General features: G+C 43.6%; 2 protein-coding genes across 6 annotated transcripts in view; one reads left to right on the forward strand and one right to left on the reverse strand.

Annotated features, from left to right (window-relative positions):
* TMEM198 (transmembrane protein 198) overlaps positions 1-7,133 on the forward strand; it is a 48,226-nt gene extending 41,093 nt beyond the window's left edge. For all 3 annotated transcript variants that reach the window (XM_083153799.1, XM_083153800.1, XM_083153801.1), the window contains exon 5: positions 1,016-7,133. In XM_083153799.1, the coding sequence (XP_083009925.1) occupies positions 1,016-1,159 (144 nt within the window). In that variant the 3' untranslated portion in view covers positions 1,160-7,133. The remainder of the gene's footprint in view (positions 1-1,015) is intronic.
* Positions 7,134-8,021: 888 nt separating this feature from the next.
* Positions 8,022-18,976, reverse strand: part of OBSL1 (obscurin like cytoskeletal adaptor 1) — a 124,469-nt gene continuing 113,514 nt past the window's right edge. For 2 of the 3 annotated variants that reach the window (XM_083153805.1, XM_083153804.1), the window contains 2 exons: positions 18,394-18,663; positions 8,022-10,589 (listed from right to left, as the gene is read on the reverse strand). In XM_083153805.1, coding sequence (XP_083009931.1) covers positions 10,579-10,589; positions 18,394-18,663 — 281 coding nt within the window. In that variant the 3' untranslated portion in view covers positions 8,022-10,578. The remainder of the gene's footprint in view (positions 10,590-18,393; positions 18,664-18,976) is intronic. The other variant, XM_083153802.1, reaches the window with a different exon arrangement.

Consider the following 18,976-nt stretch of genomic DNA (forward strand, 5'->3'; position numbering starts at 1 on the left):
TCGGTGACATCACTGTACGATATTGTAAACAATATTGCTCCAAAGCAAATGTCTAGTGCAGACATGTCCAACCTTGGCCCTCCAGCCGTTGTGAAACTACAAGTCCCATCATGTCTTGCCACAGTTTTGCTATTAGGGAATGCTAAAACTATGGCAAGGCATGCTGGGATGTGTAGTTTCACAACAGCTGGAGGGTCAAGATTGGACATAACTGGTCTAGTGTGTAAGGGCTTTAGGTTTTAGTCAGATGTGATCTATGTTTCATGGATTTACCAGATTTATTATTTGTAGATTCCAATCAGGTGTTGATCATAATATGATACAATTTACTGCTGACAATAGCTGTAATTGCTGAATTGGTCAACAGAATTGTGATGTTTATAGCATCCTTTATTTTATCTCTGTCTGGCTTGTTGATCAGGTGATTGCTCATTATGGGCCTTATTCTACTTCACTCTTTCTGACAAAATCCTTCTTAGATGGACAAAACCATATGCACTGCAGGGGGGCAGATGTAAAATGTGCAGAGAGAATTAGATTTGGGTGAGTTATTTTGTTTCTGTGCAGGGTAAATACTGGCTGCATTATGTTTACACTGCAATATAGATCTCACTTTGAAGTAAAACCCCACCCAAATCTAATTCTCTCTGCACATGTTACATCTGCCCCACCTGCAGTGCACATGGTGTTGTCCATCTAAGAAGGATTTTGTCAGAAAGAGTGAACTAGAATAACCCCCTATGTGTAGATAGCAGTGATTGGCAGAAAATATGTCGAGTTCCTATTTGTAATGGATTATATTACTAGCATTAACACTTTACAGATATAGGGGTATCTATCAAAGCTTAGAGAGAGTACTAACCAATCAGCTTCTGTCTGTCCTTTTAAAGACTGGGTTTTAAAAATGGCAGAAGCTGATTGGTCCATATTTTATCTCTCCGATTTATCACCCGCCAAGATTTGATGAATCTACCGATTTGGCTACTAACGTGATTTTTTTTCTTTCTTTCCCCAGAGCTATATTCAGAGTTTCCGGGATCAGCAGACAGGTTCTTCTCGAGGTCGGATGACAGGAGCGCATACAGTAGTGGATTTGGACTATGACTGTGGCTCCCGGGTGCCACTAACTGCTGGAACCGCATCAGCTGTTCCAGTATAGCACAGAGCGAGAAGAGCAGGGAGGAAGACTAGGTAGAAAAAAGGATCACTGGCACACCCCGAGATTGCGCTGTATCAACTCCAACACTGTGACACTGAACATGCTGAGGAGTTCCATCTCATACTACATTGTGGCATCTTACAACTCTGCTGTCAGCAGTGCCCAAACACGCACTGCAGAGCCTTTAACAGTACATACATTGTGCATAGACTCCCACCTACCTCTCTGCAAATACTGCACGCACGCCCATTCCTACCACCTACCCTGCTCTCTGCTTCAAGCTCTGATCTTTCTTCATCACCGCTCCCCTTAAAACCCTGGATCCATTAGACAAAGGAAGATGTTGGGCAGTAAGCCTTTGTGCCTACACCACACTTACCGATGCCTGCGACTGATGAGGCTGATGTAATTACCACCCACTGGCCATGTTTGGGAACATTGGGGCAAGTCTTTTTTTACATGTATACAGACATGGACATGTGAATATTATTGATGGAAAAAGTTAATTTACATCATTAACAGACTAATCACAACCGAAGTCTAGGATCCAATGGGAGAGGTCCCAAATCATAAATTTCAGGAAAAAAAGCCACAAGAATGATTTGGTCGGTAGAACTAGACTTTTCTGAAGCTTTTAAATGGATTTTTTAACTTATTGTTGTTGGGTGGGGATGGGGTGTACGACAGACATAGTGTGAGTTGCTGATGTGTGTTGCGGTGTGGCTGGTAATAATAGACCATGACTGGCAAGAGAAAGATGCAGACACAGTTGTCCTTTAATAGTCCTAGATTTAACTTTCTATTTGCCTGTAGATGAAGCGACCTTAGGGGCCAACATCCAGTGCAAAAATGTATTCATATTGTATGTGTGATGGATTACGTCCACTTCCCTACATGATACAGGAGTATGGCCAATGATCGCTGCCGGTGTTAGGTGGTAATGGCTGGTTATTGTGCTCACCTACCATAAGCTATAGCCGTCATCCTTCATTGCACCCCTCTTTTGTCTCAGTTACCTCCCTATCCATTAAGGGGCTCATGAAGAGATGGAAGATAATTCATTTTTTGTACAAATGATGCTTTTTTTGTACTCCACATGTATAGAAAATTGTGCATTCCCATTCACCTATGGGGATTCCAAGGCATTTTACACTTATGGCACCTTACTTTTGGAGGGGTGGAAAGAAGGATGGAGAGGGTATGAAAGAGTTGGCAAAGTGGAGTACGGGAGTGCTAATATGTCCCATGCTAGTCACCGCAAACACGCAGGTGCCCCTGTCAGCAGGTCCTTGCTTGGGGATGCTCGAATCATGGTGCAGTATACAATCAGTTGCAGCTTCTGATTGGCTGAGTGCATCTTCATCCCTTCCACATATAGTATTATTGGTGTGGCTAACGTGGTTGTTTCATTAAACTGATATTTGCAATTGGTCCACGGCAGGAAAGCAGATTCCCATTTGTTCTTTTACAGGAGAAGAAAATGGATATTTCTATTTAATTGAACTTCATATTTTTATTTTGTATTTAATTGTATTTTACATGGAAAAATGCACCTTTATTATTTATTAATAACACTGTCCAGACATAGAGTACAACGTGTGCAAATTGTGTAGTGTAACATTAGCATTTACTAGTAACAGTGTGAAGCCACATATCATGGAGTATGCCAGGCACATCATGTAATTTATCCAGGTCTGCAGCAGAATGTGCATGTTTGGGTGTTGCATTCTGGGTATACTTTTTGATGCAAAATATATGCAGCACTACATAAGCCACTAAATGTTTCTTTTTGCTCTAACCTTTAAAGGTTTTTGGACAACCAGATATGTGCCTAAACATTCAGCTGCACCAAGCAACAATTACTATGTTGTGCTTCTCATTATGGGCATGATTCTGGCTCATTTGCAAAAGCAAATTCTCTCTCTAATGGACAAAACCATGTGCGCTGCAGGTTGTGCAGATGTTATGTGTGCAGGGAGAGTTATTTTGTTTCTGTACATGGAAAACACTGACTGCTTTATTTTTACACTGATATATATATCAGTTTGAAGTAAAAAACCCACCCAAATCTAACTCTCTCTGTATGTGTTACATCTGCCCCCCTGCAGTTCACATGGTTTTGTCCATTAGCGAGAGACGTGGCTGGGAGCACACAGCATGTGTGAATATGTGTGTGAGAGTCGGGTGGAGGACCCCAGGCTGCTGATTAAGGATGGTGTCCACAATAGAATAGTATGGAGCTGCTAGTTAGTGTACGGGGTTACCATCAGCAACCCTGATGAAGCTGTCATCCTTAGTATAGTCACTGTAATCTAGGAGACAGTTGCGTGGAATTATACCTGTAACTCTGCAGACTGTTGCCTCCCACTTGCATACAATGTAGTGTAATATCACTTATTGGTATAGCATTACCAGTTACGCAGAGCTATAAAGAGTATATTTATCATTGTTTCTGTTGCTGCACCATGGGCTCTAACACTCGAAGGACCAGATTCACTAAGCTTCCAAAGTGATAAGATAGGGAGTGATAAACAACCAACCAATCAGATCCTGCCTGACATTTTTCAAACACAGTCTGTGACATGTAAGTTAAGAGCTGATTGGTTGGTTGTTAATACTCTCCATTTTATCACTTTTTGAAGTCTAGTGCATCTGGCCCTAAATACCCTAGCACACAAAGAAAGCAAAGCCAATTTAGCCAGCACGAAACCTGTGCAAGCATGCAAAATCCACACAGAAATGGCTGGCTTCAAACAGGAATCAAACCTAGCACAAATCAAACCTAGCATGCATGCAGGAATCACATTCTCCTTTCTTCCAGTCACGTCAGGTGTGAGCGAGCTCTCAGTGCACAGGAAAGCAACTCCAGCTCTGCCTGGTTATTCCCTTCTCATTCGATGATGGTAGCTAGGGTTACCAACTCATCCCTTTAATCCGGGACACATATTAATTACACAGGTTCTGTGGCAGTTTAAAACCAGGTGAAATGGAGTCTTGAGGTGTGGCAGTTTAAAACTAGGTGAAATGGAGTCTTGAGGTGTGGCAGTTTAAAATCAGGTGAAAGCCAGCCACAGAACCTGTGTAATTAATATGTGTCCCGGAGTAAAGGGATGAGTTGGTCACCCTAGTGGTAGCTCTATCTATATTTGTTTTGTAAGTGTAAAGGCTTCAGTATGCAAAGTAAGCACTCTCACTTGCAGTTCCTTCTGTAGAAATTGGGCCAGTGTTGCCTACCCTCCTGCATTCTGCAGGAGACTCTCTGAAATAGCAGCAATCTCCCTTTCCTTCATAACTCTAGCAACCTCCCTCATTTCACCTAGCACATATTACACTGTTACATTTTTTGGGAAAAAACGAAGAAGAGACAGACACATGTACATTGAATCATCAGCACCATTTCCCAGCACTTTAGCAAGTATAGTATCTCTCACTAACTGCTTTGGGGCTCATCTACATTTGGATACAAATCATTTAAAAGAATTCCTTTCAGATGTAGCAGTACACACCCACGCTTCTAGGTGCCATATTCACAATTGTCTTTTCACAATCTCTCCATATATGGAACTAGACACGCCCTTTGGGAGGAGCATGACACGCCCCCTCAATGTGCCGCTGTGCAAAATTCTATTTAGAATCTCCCTGATACTAGTTTTCAAAAGTAGGCAAGTATGAATTGGGCACATTCTACCCATGACTAGTTGGAAATGTGCCCAACTGTGTGTTCAATGCATTAATAATGCTATTATTAATGTTCCAAATAATGTCTTAATAGATTGCGGTGCTCTGGATTCACTCACATTCAAAGCCTCATTTGCATACTAGATCAAAAGGGATTCCTGCGAGGAACCAGCATCCATGAATACAGTTCATTCTTCTTTCTTGTGAAGTTATTATGCCCCCGTTTTACACAGCGCTGTACAGAGAATTGAAGCAATTCATATTAGTACCTGCACCATAGGAGCTCATTATCAAAATTCCTTTCATACAAATGAACACACCCACCCACACTAGTGTAAAGCTAGGAACACACAAAAAGATTTATCTGTCCAATCTGTCTGGAGGGAGCAAAACTCTGGCGAAGTATGGGAGCAAATGGCAATAAACCATTTGTTCCCAAATTCTGGGAAATTAACAATCTAGAAGTGTGTACTCAGACTCCAATTAACCTACCTGTATAATTGTTGAGTGTGTGACACTGGTGCACCCAAGGAAATCTACTGTCAGGAGAAGATGCTACACTAGATATAGCAGCTATGAGAGTGGAGTCACCCAGGTACAGCGGATTAAGTGTTCCATTTCTTTAAGAAAAACTATTTGCACACCTGCATTCTGCATCGTGTGTACACTTGGGGCTGCTGCTGCTGCACCCTGATCTCTATAGATATAGTGACTGACCTTTCACTTTTGTTTGGGATAATTCAATGTGCGCTTGTTGGAAATATATTGGAATGAAGGGACATATGGCCAGTACCATCTCCCATATGACATTTAAGTTATATGGCACAATCACAAACTGATATGTTGTCAATAAGGGGGAGACATACTATAGTGGCACTAAGTTGCGCTGCTATGGGTCTTCTTGATTAGTCTTTGATCAAAGTAAGGGAGCAATAATGCAGAGATGTAGAAACATCTCATCTTCCGGAGTAGGGGAGATAAAGCGCCCTCCACTATTGTTCCGTGCAAGACCCACAGAGCATCAGCTGTGCAGCATATTACATCAGGGCCAGACCCACAGAGCTGTGCAGCGTCTTACCCCCGAGCCAGACCCATAGAGCATCAGCATTGCAGCGTCTTACCTCTGGGCCAGACCCATAGAGCATCAGCTGTGCAGCGTGTTCCCCACGAGCCAGACCCATAGAGCATCAGCTGTGCAGCGTCTTACCCACAAGCCAGACCCATAAAGAACCAGCTGTGCAGCATATTACCTCTGGGCCAGACCCATAGATCATCAGCTATGCAGCATCTTATTTCCCGCCCGACCCATAGAGCATCAGCTATGCAGCATATTACCTCTGGGCCAGACCCATAGAGCATCGGCTGTGAAGCATTTTATTTCCCGCCAGACCCATAGAGCATCAGCTGTGCAGCATCTTATTTCCCGCCAGATCCATAGAGCATCAGCTATGCAGTATTGTACCTCTGGGTCAGCCCGGCAGCACATGTGCAAAATCTTGCAGACATTCCCTATATTCTCATTGTCTACATTATGTGCTTTCATACATACCAATGTTCATTGTGCATAGCAAATAGTACTGGTTATAGCACATTTGTCACTCAAATCTCCCACTTATATGTTTCTGGATAATAGAAAACAATGTGAAGTAACAATGACTGCATTTCAACTCATTGCCTATGCAAAAGGGAAGCAGCAGTTTTGGTGGCTCAAATGTTATTTCTGATACAGTAACCTATCAATTTAGCCGAGCGAACTGACATGACTGAGTTATGAGGCCATTTGAGCAAGTTCTTTTAGAACTGATAGACTGAATGTGTATCCAGTTACACAATTACCGTCTTTACTTTAAAGCAGGGGTTGGTAATAATAGGCTCTCCAGTTGTTGTGGGACTACACATTCCAGCAAGCCCTGCCACAGCTTTACTATCGGCATGCTGAAATTAAGACAAGGTATGCTGGGATGTATAGTTCAACAGCAGCTAGAGGGTTACTTATTACCTGCCCCTGCTTTAAAGACTACCTAAGGCAGCCATTGTTTGGACTGAACCAACATGCACGATACAGCCTATTAATTCATTAAGATACATGAATATAGGTCACTGGATCCAATAACTTCATAGATGACTTTGTTGTCAGCCCACAATATGGTCACTTGCACTGTGTGTAAGCACAAGGGTATTCTTTAAATTCCTTTGCCATAGAGAAGCAAGGGGTGAGATTTAATAGGATGAGAGTTTCAGAAAGTGAGAGATTTCGTTAGAAATCTCCAGTTTTTTTAAAGCGGCAATCATTTACACGGCAAAATCAAACTGGTTTTGCAGTATAAATGATTGCCACTTTAAAAAAAACCTGGAGATTTCTCACGAAATCTCTCACTTTCTGAATCTCTCATCCTATTAAATCTCACCCATAGTGTGATAGGCCACACTGACTGTGTCACTGTGTCTGTGGATGAGAGGCTTTGGTTCTGTGTGTGAGAAGAAGGTGATCTCTTATGTTCCCTTGGGAGGGAGTTTTCTCTTGTTTAAAATATTTTTATCTGTGCCAAACCCCATAAACCCTTGTAAATATGATCCAATTCTTCATTGGTAAAGTAATTTATTTCAACTCTTCGCTGGCTTGTCAAATTATTTGTTTCCAGTTTAATTCTGTCACTTATATTTTATTCACTGAAAAAAAAAAAGCAAATGCTCAGTCCTAGTGACTGGACCCTGTGTAGCCCATTCATTGCTACCATCCGATAACTGCCTACACCTGCAGATGTGAATTATATCTATAATACTGGGATTGTTTTTTATCCAAATGTGCAGCAAATTGGGTAAGTAATTGACCAAGTTATCTATACAGATAGCTTAGTGCATGACAACTTAAGTCAAATTAGAGGAATTAAGGCAGAACTGATTATTCTATTTGGTTGTTCTTAACAAATATGACCTAACATTTGGCTATGAATCAAATGCTCTGGTGCTGACACAGAACAGCCAGTTACAGGTAGCTTGGATAGGTTCCTCTTAGGTTATATTTAGTCATTGACACACCCACGTATTTCCTTTAGAAACAAAATTCTATATCCCCACCATATTCTACAGCACTACTACACACTTCTATGACAATATGGGTGCATTTGTGCAAAACACGCATATGGTATCGCAAAATATGATTGGTTTGGATTTTTATTCGTTTTTCTTCAGATATCAAAAACAGCATCTCATTGGCTATCTGGTTGTCACGTGTTTTGAATAGCCAATAAGATATATCCGAATTTTGGCGAGTTTGTCTAAAAAAAAATCAAAACAAGTAAATCTGAACCGCACATCTCTAAAAGTAACTTCTGCCCTGGGATATTCATATACAATACAGTATCTCTCTATGGTATATAAAATAAACCAGCGAGTTAATTGGGAAGGTCACATACCTCCAAGGCAAAAACATTTCTATACTTAATTTAAATGATTTAAATTGTATTAATTGTTAACTTTCTGAGATGTTTTAATTTTAAATTGTGTTTAAGGTTTACGGACCTTTTTTAAATATATATACAACCTCAATTATCTTTAGATTTGACTGAGAGTCTATGGTCTATAGCAGTGGTTCTTAACCTCAGTCCTCAAGTTTCCCCAACAGTGCATATTTTCCAGGTCACCCAGCAGGTACGCAGGTGTACTCACTATTCCCTAACACATATTAAAATATCCACAGGTGGAGCTTGTTATTCTGTTTGGAGACCTGGAAAACGTGCACCGTTGGGGGTACTTGAAGACCGAGGTTGAGAACCACTTGTCTATAGTATACACAACTTAATGGTGTAATGCAGGGGAGCCAATCAAAATTCTGTTGTGATCATTCAGCTGTGACCAATTTGGGATTGGCGAATACTGAATGATGGAAATGGTGGGTAGAGATAGGAATACAGGGTGGACTTAAGAGGGAAGGATAGGAATATTGGCTTTCAATGTTTTTAAATAACAGACTTAAAAAGTTACCATTTTTCCATGCCATCGCCTGGAAGATTATAAATATGTATTATTACTAATAGTGTATGTGTGTAAAAATCATATGCATTGGTAATGGTAAGCTCACTGCAACATCAATGTTTCTCTTCATCTGCTAGTTAGTGTCTTCACCATTCGATGGAAGTTTTCCATTGGCTGCCACCATGGAATAGTTTGGTAGAGATTAAAACTACAGCTAAATTCAGCTGTTCAACCTCATGACCTACAGCTGGCCGCTATTGCACATGTTGAAATATGGCTTTTATGCACATGTGTGAACCATCACGTTGGCGTTTTCATCTATTTCTTTCCATGTCTAGTTACCCTTGCATCAAAAGTTTTGATGGCACAAGCACCTTCGATGTCCATTTTATTCATTAGGCTAAAGAACCATTTGCCTGCTGAACAGACCATTTCATGTAATTAAACAGTAACATGTTGCTGGTCTGATCTTAAATAGCAACATTTGTTTTTGTCATTTAAACAATATATATTTATTTAGTCTAACAGCGACCATTACTGAGCTTGGATCACAGTTCCCAATTGCTCTATGGATGAAAAACTGTTAAAACAGTATACACAATGTTACACTTACAACAACTAAAATGTCATAGTTATATAAAATATAAAAATTAGTGAAATTTTTATACTTTAGAGCTAAATGGTGATCAGGATTGGGAGTACTTAACTCTTTGAGGGCCAAGTGAATTTGGCAAAATAGGTGTGAAATTTGGCAAGAAAACATTTTTATTCCTCCTAATGTAAGGTTTACCTTACATAGGAAATATAATCTTTTTTTTACACAATATTTTTTTTTTTACTTGAATTGATATAACAAATTTGACTGACGCTGACATTTTTAGTGGATATTTGAAACACATTTTGAGCTTCTCTAACTGCAATAAGGCTAATGCTCAGGCTGGACAATTAAACTGTATGACCAGCATACCCTCAAGCTGGAAGCTAGAACTTTTATCACATAAAAAAAGCTTTCTTAAATAGCTTGTAGTGTGAAGACGCAGAGTTTAGAGGGATACGTTTATTAGCAGAAGGCAGAAGAGCAGCGTATACACAGCTGGAGGGAAATGTGAACAGATCGGCCACCACATCTACTCTGCTAAGGACATAGACCTTAGCAGTATCCATCAATTCTACCTATCCCCAAACATTCTGTACACAATTGTCAGGATCTCAAGTCTTTCCATACTTGTGTCTCTCAGGATTGTATCTTTAAATGTACATTCTCTGCAACATTTCTTATTTACCATCGTCTACGTAACATTGTAATTTTTAAAATATTTCAGCAATCTTCTCCAAGGTATAAAGAGCGCTTCATATAAGAAGTGCTTTCAGCTGTTACGTAGCTGTTCCACTTAACTATTATCGTCAGTCGTATGTCACTTGTCTAGTACACATTCCAAAATCGCCGTCTTGCCACTTATCACTGTCTTCCGCACACTCCGCTTGGTGAACCTTTCGCCTGGATGAACCATTCCACTGCTGTGTGAATTTTTGCTGAGAGGGTTGAACAAAAGTAGAACTACAATAATATTAGAGTGCCGAGATTACAAGGATTTATAACCCATTCCTAATGGTTTGTAAAAAAGCTTTGCATAAACGGAGCACCTGCAGAGATTTCTGGTACGAGCACAGCTCTACCTAGTCTGAAACGGGGGAAAACAAGGCAGGATTGGAAGTAGCGCGAGTACAGGAGTCCATGCTGGCTGCTGCAGGCCGTGACCAATGACTTACTCTGGATCTGTTGAAAAGAAGCAGAGAATGCAATTTACTATTTCTAAAGTAAAGTAAAGCAAACGAGACATTACTAAGGGGGTGATTCTGGCTGACCCCCAAAGCTACAAACATGTGCAGCTTTGTGGGTCCTCTAAACGCCAGGGGTTGCGATGCGGCCTGATGCACCAATATCGGGCAGCATCAGCTACCGCCTACCGCCATTCTGAAATGGCACTAGCCCGTTGTAGTTTATGGGCTACTTACCGCATTGCTGGCGGAGCAGTGTGGCCAGCACGGGTTAGCGCTAACCTTGCAAGCACAGACCTCTGGCAAAGCAGATCACAAGGACATTCTCCTTTCCGAGCTCCTGTCCCTGCTTTTTGGCCGTTAGGATTGCATATTACAATGCGATCTTTGGGCGGTAAGATCCCGCCCAGGCCACATGGTATATGCAATCTGTAATGGCCACTTATATAGCAAAGGGGTAGCATATGGGCCCATATATAATAGGTTGCAGTTTGCTGATCTTAGCGTGATTTCTGTAAGATAGCCGTAAGGTTGTTACTGTGATTAGTTGTAAAACAACTAAACCCTTGTTTTTCAGTAAAACTAATTGCCACTTTATATCTAGCAGCTGTATACATATAGATCATGGGTCTTCAACCTGTTGCCTTCCAGATGTTGTGAAACTACATGTTCCAACATGCATTGCCACATTTTTTTTCCTATAAGAGCATGCCAAAACTGTCAGGGCATGCTGGGACATGTAGTTCCCCAACATCTGGAGGGCCACAGGTTGAAGACCTGTGATATACACTAGTTTGCAGGAATCTATGATCTGCAAACTCTCTTTGTTCTAGGGAATAGGATTGCCACCTAGCAACAGCTGGTGGGTTATGGTGTAAGCCTCCCGACATACGCTGGAATGGTATAGTGAAATAAAATTTTCACTTACCTTACCACAGCCAGGGGAGTAGGGAGCTTAGCTGCTGATGCATGACATGTGCACAGGCAGTGCACATATACTGCAGGTCATGCAGGTGCACTCTAGTCACATGCACCTGCTGTATATAAGGCTAAGCCCCGCCCCCTGAGGTCAGATTTTACAGAAGCTTACAGATGGCAATCCTAAAGTGGAACAAGAGAGAAATACCATTGTATGCAAAGACCATTGTATGCAAAAATAAATGATAACTAGAACATTCATAACGAACATAGATCAGATCTGAGAAACTCTACTGGAAGGAGTAAGAATGAAACTGGGTTGGACTAGGAACCAACAACTGAAATAACTGCCATGCTGTATTGTAGCCAGGCATGTTATAAACTGAGGCAAACTTGTGAGTATAGCAGAGAAGAGGAAATAATTAATTTCTGATCTTTAGGTGGCTGCACTTGTTGCTTCTAGGCCTTTGGAGTGCCTTGAATCAAAGGATAAGTTAGGTATATAACCGAACCTTAGAGAGAACAAGCAGCAGACCTAGCAAGGTACTGGGTGGGAAGGGTGGGAGCTGTTGCTAGGTGGCAATCCTATTCCCTAGAACAAAGAGAGTTTGCAGATCATAGATTCCTGCAAACTAGTGTTTGTTCGTCGGGAGGCTTGCCACCTAGCAACAGCTGGTGGGTAGACTACCACACACCTGGTGGTTGCTCTAAGGAACGCAATTCTTTGAGAACCAGAAGGCCTCCAGCAATGTCTAAAGAAAGTCCAAGCGGATGACCAATGTGCAGCTTGCAATAAAGGCTGAAAGGGTAAGCCTCTAGCAGCCATTGAATTAACTGTGTCACAGTGAAGGGGATGGCCTCTGAAGTGGAGTGTCTATTCCAGAACTCTGTATGGTGGAAACTATACACTCCCTGGTCATAAAAAGGTCTGGCAGGATGAAAAATATTCTGGCATGTGAGAGAGAAGTTTGTTTGATGTCTCTCCTTACAGGTACTGTGAGGGGTAAGTAAGTGGATTGGCAATCAACTATACAAAGATCTGAATCTGACTGGTCTCTGACCAGATCACATTCCACCAGAGGTGTGTGCATGGAACTTGTTTTTGTGTGTCCCCGTAGAATAATAAGGAAACCCATTGGCGTAGGGGTCATCCAGGTTCAGATATGTGGTTTGACGAAAACTCAGCCCCTCTGGCTGCAAAGGCAGGGGCTAACAGTGAAGCTAACTTCTTTGAAAGGCCAAAGATATCTGCAGATGGTGGTATAGTGGCCAAGAAGTACAAAAAGTGATTAATGTCCCACCAGGTAGAATGCCATAGCATGGTGGTCTAGCTAGAAAGAATCCTTTAAGTATTCTTATTCTCTGAGGCCTGGGATAAGGAGAGCTAGAGTCAAGCCATATGAGCATATCTTGGCATAAGCCAAACCTGTTTCGAATGTGGTGGCAAGGAAGTCCAGAGTTATGCTAGGCTCGGAAAAGGGGGGTGAAAAGGGAAGGTTAGAGGACTGTAAGGCTAGAAATTCAATTATGGATTGATATCTGGATCTTATTCTAGGCCTAAAACAGGCAAGGCGTGGAAAAGGCCGAGAGGTTGGGAATGGTCTGCAACCTAGTAATGTTGCAATCCACATACAATGTGGAAGATGTTTCAGTAGGTCTGTGCTGCCCTGGAAGCAGTCTGTAGATGAACCTAGAGGAACCCCGGAACCTTGTGAAAAAGGTTGATAAAGGGAACAAAACTCTGGAGGGCCAGACAGAGTATGCCAGAAATATTTGGGTATTTTGGACACGTCTGTTTTGATTTTGTGGATGACCTACAACCGCAGAGCCAGAGGGAAAAAGGCATATGAAAGTGGAATGTCAGCCCGCGAAAAAGGACATAGCATCCATGTGGAGAGTCCCTTGAGTCCGAATTTTGGATATGAATGTCAGAACTTGTACGTTTGATGGTGTTGCAAACGTATCCACTTGTGGGTGACCCAAGGTCTTTGCAATTCTGAGAAAGATCTCTGGTGTGTTATGGCAGCAGTGGGATCTAAATCTACACCTCCGAAGGAACTGGAGAGTCGCTCAATCCACAGTATGACTGGTTATGTATAAGGAAATGGCTATCTTGTTTGACTCTTCTTGTATGCATGTAGCAAACAGGAGAATGGACCGCTGTACTGCCCACTTCCAGGCATTTATTGCCTGCTGACAGAGAATGCAAGATCAAGTGCCTCTTATTCTTTTGAGGTAGATAAACAGTGGTTTTGTTGTCCAGACAGAGCTGAGCTGAATTATCCCGTGGGTCTGAGGGAAATACAGAGGATATAGCCAATCTGGCAGCTCTTAGCTCTAAGAGATTGATATGAGCTTTAGAATCTCAAGCGGTCCACTTCCCTCCTACTGTATTGCACTGGGTGAATGCCCCCCAGCCCATGAGGGATGCATCTGATGTGATGACTATGTCTGGAGTAGGAGGTAGGGGAGATCTGGAATAGGAAATGTTTTCCAACTGTGAATCTCCCTGTGGACTATGGGAGATAGTATCATTTTGTCTGTCCTAATCCTGTCAAATAAGGGATGATAGGAGGTTCTGGAATTGTCTGCATATGAGAGGTACGTGGAGAAAACCCAGGATCTGAGGCTCTCATTTTCCTTATCAGCCTAGCCAAGTCTCTCAGTGAAAACTGAGCACCTGAGAAACAGACTTGTATGGCGTTCCAATTGTCTGAGGGAACCGCTATTGATAAAGAAGAGGAATCTATCAAAGACCCCAGAATGACAACAGATTGGGAAGGTACTAATACAATTTTCTCAAGGTTCTTATGAAAACCTAAATGCCAGAGGAGTGACAGGATAAGATACCTGGGAGAAAAGGGGGACAATTGTTCTGCATGCACTACCAGGAGATTACCTAGGTAGATAATAACAGCAAACCCTTTACTGTCTGAGGTGTGTAATTGCTGCCTTCATGATGCATATGAGTATGTAAGGGGCATTGGACAGTCCGAAATCCATTACAGTCCAGTTGCATGGAACGTCTCTCCACAGGGAACTTAGCAGCCTCCTATGATTTGGATGTTCCAGTATCATGTTAAATGCCTCCTTCGGGTCTGTTTAGCTACAATGTTTAGCTTGGACCAGCCTAAAGGGTATATCTGCTAAACCCTCCATATGGAAAGACCAAGGTTTCATATATATTCAGTACTGGCCTATATGAAAGGTCCTGTTTCCTTACAGGGAAATGGTAGCTGACCCAACCTATTTGCAATTGTCTGCCGACTCGATCTAGCCCTGTTAAAGGGCCAGGGACATTTTTTATCCAGCATCCAGAACTAATGTTCCCTGGATGGGAGCATATCTGGTTAGGAAAAGGAACAAGGGGAATATGCCCCTCCTCCCACCTGTACATGGTAGTCCGCCTACAGGAGGCCAATGCTCTGGAAAGACAGGGAGGAATCCTCTGTCTTTATTAGGATGATATTCACTTCACCTCTCGTGACCTGTGTCTGGGAGAAGCCTCCTCTGAGGACTCTGTGGCTGTCACATTGCTCTAGGTTCAAACTGCTGGCTCTAACAGAATGACCCTCCTAGCAAACATGCCCCTTGCTGGGCTGGGGACTTTAGCAGAACTTAACCTTGTGTATGAAGTCAGGACTGAAAGATCAGAATTAGGTTTGGGACATCCACTGATGCAGGAGCTACATTACTGAGATCTGCACTTGCTTGCTGGCAGTTCTGCAGGCATTTGAAATAGAATTAAAGGCCTGGCCAATCATCAGGGTAGCTCTATTAACAGCTTTCAATAAGGCCATTTGGAAGCAGGGAATCTAGGGAGTTCGCTGGAACCCTTCTTATACCCCTTTTACACCAAAAACCCTGGTCGGACCCTGGTCTTTGAATGCTGGAGTATCCAGGGTCTGACCCTGCTTTATACCCCATTTACACAGCACTTTGACCTGGGTCGGACCTGGGTCTGCACCATTTACACTGAACCTGGGTCAGCCCTGCCTTAAATAATATTTTATATATATATTTATAGAAAAATATATATATATATATATATATATATATATATAGAAATATATATATATATATATATATATATAGAAATATATAATATATAGAAATATAATATATATATATCAGGGCTGACCCAGGTTAAGTGTTTTTTTTTTTTTTTTTTTTAAGGTGCTGGGGGTGCCGGAGGGTACCTGTCCTGCCTGCTGTGCTTGGTGTACCTGGGGGTACCGGGGTGCAAGGGGTGCTGAGGGTACCTGTCCTGTCTGCGGTCGGATCTCAGCGGAGAAGATGATGTGCGCCGTTGCTGTACCACCCCCCCCCCCCCCCCCTCCCCGGCAGACGGTCCCTGCGGCGTGCGGCGTATGGAGTGTCAGTGGCGGGGGTCCCTCTGGCGCATGGGAACTAGTACTAGTTCCTATGCGCTGGAGGGACCGCCGATACTGACACTCCATACGCCGCAGGGACCGGCTGCCGGATGCGGGGGGGGAGGGGGGGGGTGATACAGCAGCGGCGCACATCATCTTCTCCGCTGAGATCCGACCGCAGGCAGGACAGGTACCCCCAGCACCCCTAGCACCCCCGTACCCCCAGCACAGCAGGCTGACAGGTACCCCCCTCTCCTCAGCAGCCGCAGGGACCCCCCTCCTCCCGCAGCAGCTGGGAACATCTTCCCCAGCGCTGCACGCTGTGGACCCGCTGCGGGTGCCTGCACCCGCAGCGGGACCATTTACACCGACATTTACACGGGTCCTATCCGTGTTCTACCCAGGTCAGGACCTGGGTAGAGGACCCGTGTAAATGGAAACGGATACCCCCCATTTACACCGCCGCGGATCCGGGTCTGACCCGCCGCTGACCCGGATTTTTCGGCGGTGTAAAAGGGGTATTACTCTGCCTTATACAGGGCAAATAATACTGGCCCACAGTGTCAGTTACTTTGAACTTTATTTATTTGTATTTATTTATTTTTTGCAGCACTTATTCCCCCACTTGTGCTGAGAAAGCAGAGTCAATCTCTAGGGTAAAAAGGGCAGGGATTTCAGGAATGCCCAGGTGTTACAGAGAACAATCTGTCCTCCTTAATGAGGGCCTGCAAAAGCCAGCTGGGTGAATTACTACACCTCAAGCACTTGTTCAGGGCAGGGCAGTGCTGTGTATAGCATAAATGGGGCATTTCACTTGCCAATGCCACTCAGGTCATTTGCAAATCACTATATTCACCCCTGTGAGAGGATTCACTGGATCTTGTTACATCCTCCAACTCCCAAGCCACTCCCTGTGAGTTAGCTGGGGACTGTGTACTGTGGTGACTAGTCCCTTTTCTGAGCACTAGTCCCTGTTATGAGCTTGCTGTTGAGCATACTGCCAGTGACAGGCAGGAAAATGTGCCGGCCATGGGCAAGAGAGGGTGGTCTGTTACAGACCTCTCAGGTATTCCTACTGCAGGCAATACCTGGTAGAATAGGTAAGGGGAGGAGGAGACTCTGCCTGTCTGGGCTCTCCTTTCTCCTTTTACAGACCTCTCAGGTATTCCTACTTCAGGCAATACCTGGTAAAGAGATGTTATTGCCTGAACAGGCATCTCTTGAAGAAACATGAACTGTTTGTTTGTTTGTTTGTTTGTTTCTTTTTATGCCTTTCCACAACACTGTGAGAATAGGCAGGGGGTGGAGGAGATTCTGCCTGACTGGGCTCTCCTTTCTCCACAGAAACTTCCCTGCTGTCTTCCGACCTGACAGGGTTAAATAATTTTCTCCTCTTAAATAATACCTCATTCTGTGAGGAAGAGGAGGTATAAGCAGCCACAGCCATGTAATGTTTGGAGGGCCGTCTGTTTTGCTGAAGGATGGGGATTTTATTAGTCTGTCTGTAGCAGACACAGACACAGCTTCCTCCTTCCTTCAGCGCTGAAGTAAAATCTGACCTCAGGGGGCGGGGCTTAGCCTTATATACAGCAGGTGCATGTGACTAGAGTGCACCTGCATGACCTGCAGTATATGTGCACTGCCTGTGCACACAGTGGCGTAACAATTAGGCCGCAGCCCCCGCGGTGGCGGGGAGGCGCCGGGGGGCTGCGGGCGCTGGTGGATCTCCGCCAGCTCCCCACTGCATGTGGGTGCAGCGGGAGCTGGCAGGGGGGTCTGTGCGGCGCGGAGGTACCTGTTTAAGGGAGAGCCTGGAGGTCCCTGCGCCTGCGGCGCTGAGTATGATGCTGCCGGGGTCCCTGCAGTGAAGTGGAAATAACGCGCTATCTCCGCTGGAGATAGCGCGTTATTTCCACTTCACTGCAGGGACCCCGGCAGCATCATACTCAGCGCCGCAGGCGCAGGGACCCCGGCAGCATCATACTAGGCGGCGCAGGGACCTCCAGGCTCTCCTTTTATACAGGTACCTCCGCGCCGCACGGACCCCCCTGCCAGCTCCCGGGGGGGTCCTTTAACGGGGGGGGGGGGGGGCTTTGGGGGCAGCTGCAAAATTGTCCCGGGGGGGGGGGGGGGCGGTGAAATTGTCCCGGCGGGGGGGCGCAAAAGTTTTAGTTACGCCACTGTGTGCACATGTCATGCATCAGCAGCTAAGCTCCCTACTCCCCTGGCTGTGGTAAGGTAAGTGAAAATTTTATTTCACTATACCATTCCAGCGTATGTCGGGAGGCTTACACCATAACCCACCAGCTGTTGCTAGGTGGCAAGCCTCCCGACGAACAAAGACTATTCTTGTTAACAAGAATCTGCTACTGGAAGCCCAACACAAGCAACAATATAAGTGGAGAGTAACAGTATATTTAATGTGAAGTATCACAACAGTCCTCATTTGTGCCATACAGTCTGCTATGTCACACACTGATAATTTGTACCATGCTCTCTCTCTTGTACTACCTTGCACGGTGAGTTGGGCTTCTGAACGTGTTTTGCCAGCTGTGAATCTCACTGTTCCGGACATTCCGATATGTGTGTTCTGCAGGATGAGCCTGTGCCGGTTCCCTCGGATCTCGATGGCTACGTCTGTTCCATTGTGCAGCACAATCCCATTTAAACTCCACTGTGGAGGTCGAGGCAGAGGAATGGATACCTCACATTCAAAACAAGCATCATTGGGGGCTATAACTTTGACATCTTTCAGACTCCGAAACATCTGGATGGCTAAACCTGAAATAATAAAATAGTGTCGAACTGTAGTAATACTGTGAATAGTAATTTTAATGAATCTGTGATCTTATCTTAAATAGTCATTACAGTTCTACAATGTTGTGTGTGTATATATATATAGATATATTTATAGATATATATATATCTATATATATCTATATATATATATAGATATATATCTATATATATATCTATATATATATATAGATATATATATAGAGAGAGAGAGAGAGTGAGAGAGAAAGAGAGATACAAAATGCCCCAACCGCGCTTAATAGATTTAAGGCAGCACCTCTGAGGGATCCCGTGTTAG

Source organism: Crinia signifera, chromosome 7 (assembly GCF_055691185.1).
Source record: "Crinia signifera chromosome 7, ASM5569118v1, whole genome shotgun sequence".
Classification (NCBI taxonomy): Eukaryota; Metazoa; Chordata; class Amphibia; order Anura; family Myobatrachidae; genus Crinia; species Crinia signifera.